The following is an 11,123-nucleotide window of genomic DNA, read 5'->3' as shown; positions in this document are numbered from 1 at the left end:
ATAATATCAACATTCAAAAGAGTCAAGAACTAAAAGAGTTCTGCAGTAGACACCAGCCTAACCTATGAGCGTTTCGGATTTTGCAAATACCAGTAATCAAAACCCATCATGGCTTAAATCACAAATCTTTGTTGGCTTCTCAAAAACTTTCATTATTTTCATGATTTTTAATTGTTTAATTTAGATATCGATATTTCCATGGTCTTAGTTTATTCTTATTGCCCTACACAAATGATTTGGTCCCCGCACGCGCCAATGTTATGATAACACAAACAAAAAATCTTTCTTAATATGAAATTCTTAAATGTATGTAAACAGAAATGTTGCATCGGACATGCATTCTGAGACTATGTCCCGAATACTTTTAAAGTATTCATGGAAAAAGTGATCAGTTTTGGAACCGATCCGACTTGGGTCTTTCCTTCTTATGTTCCGGTCAGACAGAGGTAGCAAACAAGTTAAATTTAATTCAAAATGTATAAACCGTGAACTATTTGAGGGTCGTGTTTATACAGGTGTTAGGATAACATATGTTTCATATATACATGTAATATATCAGCTTCCATATCAATAAAAACAGCGACATCAAGTTACAGTTCTGATTTATACAGATTTTGGTGGTGTCTCCATAGGCACCGTGTTTGACGTGAAACACTGAACAAATTAAAACATATTGGATGATATTGAAATAGATATTACGACATATTATACTTGATGCCGAATATCTGTCCAGTGGAAACATCTGTGCCATTTCCTGATTGACTTGATGTGGAAAATACAAATGAAATGTCTCCACACATTACACGTGATATTCCATTCAGACCAGCATACGTGTTGGGGCCGTTGCTGAGACAAACTTTCAGTGTATAGTCCTTATTAGGTTGGACCCCAACTGGTTTACTGAAGAGCACCTCAAATGTTTTCTCAGTTGATATCGATGCCACAGTTGTGTTGGCTATTTGACCGAGCTCTACAATTTCTATGTGGACACAGTATGTATAACTTCCTTTAGTACACCCAAAGAGAACGAGTCCTGTAACGTCCACGGGTTCAGAAACCTTGAATGACAACGCATCAGGATTTATCGAATAGTTCCATCCCGTGTTGTTGCGAAAATGTTCATGTTTAAATCTGTAGCATACATACTGCCTTTTAAATCCACGGTCCCTTTTTGATGAAAATGGCGATTTAGAAAAGTTGCCAGATACGTAACCATGTAACAACACTACCTGTTCCTGTAGAGATAACAGGCTTTCTTTTGTTTTGGAGATTGACACAAACTTCTCCTGACTCATCAGTGGAAACCTCAGTAAGTACAGGAGATCTCCCAGGACGTGTCGCCTATTGGAATCGTTCACCTCTAGATCCTTCTCGGTACATCTACGGTCAGTCCAGGACATAACAGCAGTAAAAATGTCCTCTTCACTGGCTTTGAGATTGTCTGACCTGAGAACATCACCGAAACATTCCTGGCCTAAATCTGAGAGAAGCTTTTCTTTCACTATTTCATTACTGTGTTTTTCTATAAACTCCAGACAATTCTGACGTAAGACTTGATTGTCAAACAAATAGGCAGTCTCCATTATGGTACATACGTTGGCTGTGGACAAGTTGTCCGTCATGAACTGACCACATTCCTTGATCAGCCGTTCTACGTTGTATTTATTGGCTGCGTACATCAGAGCCGTGACGTTGTCAGCCGTTATGGTACATTTGTCCGTGTACAGATACCTACAATGAAAGTTTAAAGTATTTACTCTATTCTTTCAAATTCTGGGAGTAAATGATGTCTGTAGTATAGTACTCAAACAAGATTTGAAAAGAAAATGGAACCTATTACGCATTTTAAGTCCCTATAATGATTGAAATACTGCAGGTTGGGAGGTCTAGAGTTTTGTAGCTTCTAAATGTCTTACTTTGTTATCCCTTTTCAGAATGACGTTTTGTTTTTTACACACATACGTGCAATAAAAATGAATTGAAGAGAAGATTCAAGACATTACAAGCAGCATTATGGTCGTCCAAAACATTTCGTCCATGTGAATTCCATCATAAACCCTTCCGTGTAAAATGTGTTCGCTACCTCAAACGCGAAAAATGCAGAAATAAACCGTATTATCATTTAGACTGAAAGGAAATCCATCAGTATATAATTTATGTTATAACAATATATAAATGTTTTACCCACCGGAGAAAACATTTAAATGTGTCACTTTCCACTGTACTTTTTTTCTCCGCCAACGGACCGAACAGCATGGCCCTGAACACCAAGCTCCTGATAGCCAGAACAAATTTGTGGGCGGGGACGACATCTGACCCCGCCTTTCCCAGCTTAAACGAGATGTCACAGTCCACTCCATTCGTCAGTACGTAGTCCATACTCTCCAGTAAAGTCATATTGTCCTGCCAGCTAGACGCCATGGTGTTACACTTTCTGTAGATAAAAAAAGAATACATTCCAATATTCTCTTTTATACCTATTAATAGGGAGGTCTCTCTTTAAGGAACGTTTTACATCCCACTGTAAGCATTTTTATAATGTGGAATGTAATTTCAGAGAGAAAATTAAGACAGAGTACTCACTTATGGAGTTTACATAGCATGCCGTTACTCCGGAACTTTTGCTGCACATTGCCGAATGTTTTACCGTTATGATCATTTAGAGCGTGTATCATGATTTAAAGTTTGTCCTCCAGTGTGTGGTGCCGCTACCTGGGTGCCATACTTGTCAATATAAAAGTATCCCGACAACCCAGTACCCCCACCCCATCTCCGTGTTAATTAGTTCATGAAGCTGTGGTTTAGTTTGTTATGTGTGGACGATATAGTATATATATATTTTTTGACATCTAATGTCATAAGTTATGTCATATAATTCCATAGTAACTTATATTTTAGAGCCCTGTTCATTTTCAAATTTTTTTAATATCGTATGAAAATGAAAAATTTGACACGAACAAAAGGTCAACAAGTAGAAGTGCTAATAAAGAACTACCTATTTTAAGCTTTATTAAAAATACTTCTTGAGCTTCCTTGTTTACACGTTGGAATGTATTAGTTTTAGAAAAATAAGAACTAAAAGACCCGTCATCTTTGTAGTCACTAATAGTTATCGATAGGACTATTAAAGTGATATGTGAATTACGCAAATTTCGTAACGAAAGGTTTACCTGGTGAGCAATGTTATTCGTGTTCACTCTGCAACTTGAAGTTCATTCAATGAGTCGTGCTCGTTTATAACCCCTTTAAGTATTTCTACTTTCGTTTTGGAGTTCCGGTTTGAACATTGAACTTTGTTCACACCTGATCGCGTGATACACTACAACCCAGCTTGACACAGGTTATCACACAGATGATAAAAACGGCTGAATATTTATCCATTTCTTAAGCAGGACATTTGCATGGCCTGTATTATTTATACACTTTAAAGAACGAATCTCAATACTCCGTCAACATCTTTTCAATCAAACATATCGGCAGGTTTGTAAACATGTCGACAACACCTCAGTACCATAACCATAGGTACCCTTACTGCTGTCAGTGAACTAATTAGGGGCGTGATTATGTAACAGGAGCGGGTTAATGCAAGGCAAGACCGGGGTTCAAACCCGGGACCCCCTGAACCCTAGACGGACGCTCTACAAATTAAGCTTGCTGGTCGCCGAGAATCGACCCAGTCCAGTTCCACTACAATAACACAGTCATGATCACATGGATCCAGTAAGACTAACCTTGTATTCCTCGCCGTACTTGTAACCTCTTTGTACAAAAGTTAATACAAAAACTTATTCGACGTGCCAGATTTTTCCTGTTTCTCCTACTCCGTGTACTAGCTATATGAAGATACAGTCGTGATAACAGGCATACTAATCTTTTATCTATGAATTGATAGGGACATGATTACAACGGAAATTACTGTTGTTGTTGTGAACTGATAGGGTTGTGTCGGACCAGTAAACATAGGTGTCAATTTAGTTTACAGATTTTTTATTTTTTCAATATCTAGAGACAACTTTTTGTTATCCCTTTTCTGAATGAAATTTGTTTTTTTATACATATAGGTGCAATAAAAATGATTTGAAGAGAAAATTTAAGACATTACGAGCAGCAATATGGTCGTCCAAAACATTTCGTCCGTGTGTATTCTATTCTGTAGCAAACCATGGTATACGTGGGAAACTACTTGTCTGGTTAAACAACTACATAAGTAACCGAAAACAACAGGTCTTTGTAGGACTATTAATGGAGTGTCACATGCGTGGCATGAAGGTGGATCTTTTCGTTTTAAAAGGTACGAATGAGTAGGATATGTGTGCCCAGTACGGAGCCGAGCGAGGATAACTTCCTCTCTACGATCCTTCTGACTTGGAACAGATGTTTTAAGTTTCGGTTGTACTTTAAAAAGTTTGTTGCTGGTCTCGAGAGACCAGCGTTGCTGCCATTCATTTTGAATGGCTGTACGAATAATTGATTGTTTTGGACTTGAGAACTTATTTAAGAGAGACTGTCCCAGGTGTTGTAAGTGTACTTACTTTTTCATGTAAAAATCAGTCTTTGGTAACAACGTTAATGCTTGTTTTAATTAGTTGTCGGTCACTACGTACAGGAAACTCCACATGTTGTAATTGTTGGTGACATACATGTTGATCTTCTATCTGTTGAAAATACTCACGTAATTTATGACATCATCCACTCGTTTCACCTGACTAATGTAATCGACAAACCGACACGTATTGGACGCACGAGCTCTACCCTTCTCGACCCAATTTTACTCTCGGACACGTGTACTTCAAACTTTGCTGACGTAATCGACATTGACGACCACATATCAGAATCTGACCATAAAGCGACGACTGTAGATCTGATTGTTGGGACTGTTATTGTGAGGACGTATGAACGTAAACTAAGATGTTACAGTGAGGCTAATTATGAACTTTTTAATAATAGGCTAGACGGTACTGACTGGCTAGATTTGTTTTCGACTGCGCACTCTCCGGACGACATGTGTGAAAATTTTACAGCCAAATATCTGGACATAGCTGGGAAGTGCATACCTACAAAAACTGTAACGATTCGATCTAATGACAAGCCTTGGTTCAATTCTGAAATACGGCGAGAAATCAGGAAAAGAGACCGACTATTTGTTAACTTATCTAATTTTAGAAAACAACGTAATCATGTTAAAAATCTCAAAAAACGCACTAAAGAAATTTTCTTTGCGGACATAAATGGCATTTTAGATCGTTATTCTGGTTCGAACCCTAGATTCTTTTGGAAAACAGTCCGCAGACTTTTAAAAACTTCTGACACCTCCAATACTATACCTCCCCTTATTGATGATGCAGGAAGTCTTGAAATGACAAATGAAGGCAAAACTAATATCCTAAATGATTACTTTGTTTCTATCTCTTCTATTGACGATACTGACGTTGACGTACCAGACGTAGAGCTAAGGACGGACGCTACAATATCTGACACAATTGCAATTAAACGGCATTACTGACATTCTTAAATCTTTACCTATCAACAAAGCTGTAGGCAGCGACACAATAAGTCATCATATATTCAAAAACAATGCGGTCTCTATAGCCTTTCCTTTATCTCTAATATTTAGATCTTCTTTGGAAACTGGTATCTTTCCGAAACAGCGGACATTAGCTCTAGTTATGCCATTATTTAAAAAAGGTGATAAAAAAGATTCTGCAAATTATCGGGAAAGTTTTCGAACGTTTGGTTGATAAATACTTACATAATTATTTGCTTGAAATTCCCTGATATATAAATACCAATCTGGTTTTCAGCCTGGACATTCTACTGTTCATCAAATTATTGAAATATATCATACATTATGTGAAAATATTGAAAAAATGCAATCATCCTGTCTAGTTGTTTGTGATATTTCTGTGTGGCACAAGGGACTGATTGTGAAATTAGCAAACCATGGTATACGTGGGAAACTACTTGTCTGGTTAAACAACTATGTAAGTAACCGAAAACAACAGGTCTTTGTAGGAAATAGTAAATCTTCCGTCAAAGCTACAAATGCAGGCGTTCCACAAGGTTCAGTTTTAGGTACTTTACTTTTTATTATCTACATAAATGATATATCTGATAACTTCGAAAATCTTTCAATTTTTTTTTGCTGACGACACGTCTTTATTATGCTCTGAACCATCCCTTTTGGCTATCGAAACTAAAATTAACAACGACCTAGTTACAATTCAAAAGTGGGCAGAAATTTGTTTATTTGTTTATGTTTAACGGCCCATCGACGTCTGTGGTCATTTAGGGCCATGGTAATTTATTTATTTATTTATTTATTTATTTATTTATTTTTTAAACTTTTAAACAAACGTGTGAGTAGCGAAGATAAAATCAGATAAAAAGGTTCATTTTAAAAGCTTTCGCATTGTATGTGTAAATAATTAAATAAAAAGGGAGTTAAAATAATAAAAGAGATAACGAATAAATGATATGAACTATGTAATATATATAACGTCAAAAAGGATAAGGTGGGTTAAAAAGGTACAAATGAGTAGGATATGTGTGCTCAGTACAGAGCCGAGCGAGGACAACTTCCTCTCTACGATCTTTCCGACTTGGAATAGATATTTTAAGTTTCGGTTGTACTTTAAACAGTTTGTTGCTGCCATTCATTTTGAATGGCTGTACGAATAATTGGTTTAAAATCTGTATATGGTAGTTTGATATTTGTTTGTTGGAGATTCAATGCATTCTTTGCTTCCTTGTCAACAAATTCGTTGCCTTTAATTCCGACATGACTCGGAATCCATAGTAAAGTTATTTTAGACCTTTTTAAGATACGAGATATTCGAAGAGCAAGGTTTTGTACGAGTGTGTTTTTAGGATCTCGTAACTGTAAACTCTGGACAGATAGAGAGTCTGAACAAATGGTTGCCTTTTTAATGCGGCGTTCGTCGATATGGTCGAGGGCCAAACCAATGGCGCATGCTTCGGCAGAAAAGATGGAGGCGCCGTCTGGTAGTCGGACTGAAGTGCAAGAATTAGCAGTACATCAGGCTGCTGCCACTTTCTCACTTTCTTTGGAACCATCGGTGTGAAGTTGTGTATGAGAAGGGTAATTCGAAATGCATTCCCGAAAGGAGGATTTGTGTTCTTCGGGCATATCACTAGATTTCCCTCGCTCATGTAATGTAAAGTTAAAATCAGGTGTTTGAATGGTCCACGGAGGAAAATCAGATATGTTAAATTCAGCTATGTCAGTCAACTTTATGTTGAGTTCTTGCAGGAAAGGAAGGGTGTCTATAAGGCCCTTTTTGGACCCCGGTATATTCGGATTTTCACCTCCTTATTTTGTTCAAAGATGTCCTATTGTATGACATGCGGAAAAACTAAGGTAAAACTTTGACCGAAAGTGGGTTTCCATTAGACAAGCATATGTAACAGAATGAAAAATGACAGAAATTCAATCGTCACCTAAAGATTGTTTATATAAAACGAAGGATTACGTCAGGGGGGTCTTTTCGGTCATTCTCAATTTCAAAAGTAATTTGTTTTTCTCAATAATTTCCTTTCTAATTAATATTTTGACTTGAAATTTACAACTTCACTCATTTAAGTAGACTTACATAAATTGCATATTGACTACGTACTTTCCTTTTGTTTTATACCGAGTTACGGGTTCTGGACACATCTCAAACTTGGCTTTTTCAAATATCTCTCAATTTTAAGTGAATTAAAAGGTGCATGACACCCTTTATTGCTATAAGTATAAGATATCAATTGTTAGTATTGTATATTATATATATCATATAATATTTGCTCAACCCCTGTGGCTGAAGTGAGTTCCAGGTCCTGATTTATTTTTTTACTTATCAAAGTTAACTTACAAATCAAAAATGGCATTTGCCACCACAACTACTGTAAAATGATTGATTTAATATATGAAGTTTGATTTGCTGGTAATTTTTAGTCTCCTAGCTTCAAGGAAAGTATCTGCTTTAATCGTTAAAGTTAACCGATTTCATTGTTTTATCAAATGTTCTGCCTATTTCCAATGTTTATCCGCTGATTGTGCATAAAAGGCATTTGGGGATAAGCATGTAACTTGGCATAAAGTTTAGTTATATGATGATATTAAATTTGTGAAAGTTTCATACATATCCCACAATGCCTTTTTACTTAAAAATACATTTTCCTGTGATATAGAGTACAAGGACCAAAGTGCATCTCCTTGCCAAACACCAAATATTTCCTGACAATACTAGTTTATATGAATGAATGTAGATTAAACAGGTTCAATAGAGTATTTATAGTAGTAAGAGGGGCGTTTAACATGCTACACTGACCAAAAGTCAGATAGTTTATGCTTTGTAAACGCAAAGAGAGACTAAGTTGTTCTTTCAAGTTAATGCTTGCAATTAACAGTTAATCCTTTTGTTGATTTCATAAGGTTTATTTGTTACATTCAATTCTAGCTGCTACTCATATTATTTCTTAAATACTTTTCTTCACTTTTTGTTACATTGCGTTAACCATGCCATCGGGCCCATCAGATATGTCCCGGGATATTCTAAAGATTTCTTAGGTCTGTTGGTTGGTGATGTTGCTTCTGTCCTCAGTTGGGATCGAGGTACAGAGGAATCGAGAGGATCGAGATCGCTGCGCACGCATATGTGCCCTAGATGGGCCATGTTTTTGAGTATTTTCTTCTGATGAAGTTGGAAACATTGACTGGTGGTGTTGGTGGTGGTGGTGGTTGTTTGTGAGGTTTGTTGTTGCTTGTTTTGCTCGTGAAACGGGATGGGTGTCCCGTGAAGTTCCGTTGGCCAGCCATGTCTGGGACTTGTGAGCCCCAGGCAGGTCTGTCCCCAGATACTTGAATGGAAACATCTTTGACTGTGACACTGTCAACCGGCGTCTTGCCTCGAGTCACCTGTGTGTAAGAGGGTGCAGTAATGTCTGCACTCTCGACTATCCTCCTGGCCCTCTCCCGACTCCAGGTAGGGCAGTCGCGAGAAGAGGTAGCGTGCTTCCCCTCACAGTTGACACAGCGCAGGTTGGGATGTCACAGTCACTTTGTTCCGTGTGACCCTCACGTACTTCTGACAGTTTCGGCATCGCAATGGATTTCGGATGTAGACGGAAACGTTGTACCTCTCATATCCGATTGTTAGTGTTTGGGGTAGTGTTAGTGTTGAAAATGGGATGATGAAGGTGTTTGTTCTTATTGTGTCATTGTTTTTCCTGATCACCATCCGCCTCACCTCAGAGGCCGGGACGCTCTCCTCCTGGAAATATGCCAGTATGTCTTCATCGGTGTCATTGCGCAAGGCTGGGCACCTGATTACCCCCTTGCTGCAATTAAGTGATGAGTGTGGTTTCACACGGACACCGATGCCGGCAAAACTGGTTGTTCCGAGTAGGTTCATCGCCTGTTGTTGGCGATAAACCTCTAGAAGGTGATCGCCCGATCACAATGGCTTAACGGATTTCACATCCCCAGTAATTCCCTTTTTCCCCATTTCCTTAAAAGCAGAGGCGACAACGAGGCCGTTGTTTTGCCACTCTGTGTGGTGGTCATCATAAGGAATTGCAGGAAATACGTGTTTTGTGTTATATTTGAGCTCACCTTGTTGCGGTTTTGGGTTTGTCCGTCTTTATTGTGATTTTTTTCCTTTCCCATGTGTGTTTTTGTTTGTTTCACGATCTATGTCTCCACCCGCCGCGGAGCCCAACAAGGGGACACTGGTGTGACGCGGATGTCCAGCGCCAAAGTGTCAGAGATACACAGAATAGTATACTCGTAAGAGTATATTACGAGTATACATATATACTACTTGTAGGAATATACTCTCGCGATTGACTCTAAGCCACCGCCTTCTTGGAATTATGTAAACCAAGGGCTCGGCGTAACCAGCCGATTGATTATTAACAAACTCACGCCCGGTTATGCAACTTCTTTACTGCCCCCTTTAGTCTCAGAAAACTCACATTATCACCTCCATGACGCAAATAATTACTCCATACCAAATTTCCGACTACAACTAATCGACTTATCATTTTCCCATCTATGACTCGACTTTGGAACCAACTAGATCTTGAAATTAGAAATAGTGCTCCGTACGCAGCCTTTAAAAAAACCTCTTCGAACCATGACAAAAGTTCCAAATTATTACTTGATCGGAAATCCACGTTCTGGACAAAAAATCTTAGTCCTCGGGTTGAGATTTCTCTATCTTACACAACCAGTAGCGATTGATTCTATTAATATATACTTCATCAAAGTCTCTCTCTCTCTTTATTTTGATTTAAGTGTTGAAAGATGGTTGATTGTTGACTCAAACAATGCTTTTAAAAAGATATTGAGTTAGAAAATCTTTTCCGAGCGTGATTTCGACAAACTGGCACTGGGTCGTCAGTACATTGTATTTACCAACGTATACTCTAAGAAAAACAATTTGCTTGCGTTGACGGCTCAGTCGAGCCGACAGCACGATTTACCCAAAGAGACCGGCCAAAAAACACACAAAAAGCACACAAAACACAATATATACGTCTCTGGTCGACCGTAAATCTGCAATTACTGTTGAGATATCTAAATCAGGTTAAGTTGAAGAGATGTGCGCCACACAGACCAAATTTTAAGATTCGTTGTGTTAAAAGATAATTCCTAACTGTTTTAATTAATAATATAACTTTTCCATTCTTATACCTTTTCTTTTCAAAATTGTTGAAGGCTTAAACTGTGTGGAAGACTATGCCGGGTGACGTTAACAGTTATATATTAGTTTATGCTTTATATGTCTCTGCATCAGTATATCACCCGATATATTATGTACTTTGGACTCAAAAGTGGCGTTTTATCTAACAAGGAAAGACCGACAGGGAAGCTTACTAAGACGTTTGCGGATTGTTCCGCCACTTAGCCTGTCCCTTAATTTAAATTAAAATGTTAAAAGTATAAATACCACTGTGTCCAGTCAGGACACATCCTTTTAAATGTAATATATAATCGTGCGTGCACAGACGGAATTCAAAGTCGGTATAAAGGGGCCAATAGGGCCCGATATCCCCAATATCAACGACATACAGACGATGAAAACACTACCAACGAGGCCAAAATCAGGGAAGAATCAGCC

At 38.1% G+C, this 11,123-nt stretch overlaps 1 protein-coding gene across 3 annotated transcripts; it reads right to left on the bottom strand.

Annotated features, from left to right (window-relative positions):
• Positions 1-138: 138 nt before the first annotated feature.
• On the bottom strand, positions 139-3,821 carry LOC110454913 (BTB/POZ domain-containing protein 6-like). Of its 3 annotated transcripts, none has more exons than XM_021504723.1 (3): positions 3,732-3,821; positions 2,189-2,434; positions 139-1,731 (listed from the first exon to the last, which is right to left on the bottom strand). In XM_021504723.1, the coding sequence occupies exons 2-3, from the start codon at positions 2,419-2,421 to the stop codon at positions 696-698; spliced, it is 1,269 nt and encodes a 422-aa protein (XP_021360398.1). In that variant the 5' UTR covers positions 2,422-2,434; positions 3,732-3,821; the 3' UTR covers positions 139-695. The 3 variants fall into 3 exon arrangements, with proteins under 3 accessions (XP_021360398.1, XP_021360399.1, XP_021360400.1); XM_021504724.1 differs by having other exon boundaries at positions 2,189-2,430; XM_021504725.1 differs by lacking the exon at positions 3,732-3,821 and adding an exon at positions 3,171-3,231 and having other exon boundaries at positions 2,189-2,430.
• Positions 3,822-11,123: the final 7,302 nt, after the last annotated feature.

This window comes from Mizuhopecten yessoensis, unplaced genomic scaffold (assembly GCF_002113885.1).
Source record: "Mizuhopecten yessoensis strain PY_sf001 unplaced genomic scaffold, ASM211388v2 scaffold8111, whole genome shotgun sequence".
NCBI lineage: Eukaryota > Metazoa > Mollusca > Bivalvia > Pectinida > Pectinidae > Mizuhopecten > Mizuhopecten yessoensis.
This window is presented reverse-complemented; position numbering and strand designations above follow the sequence as displayed.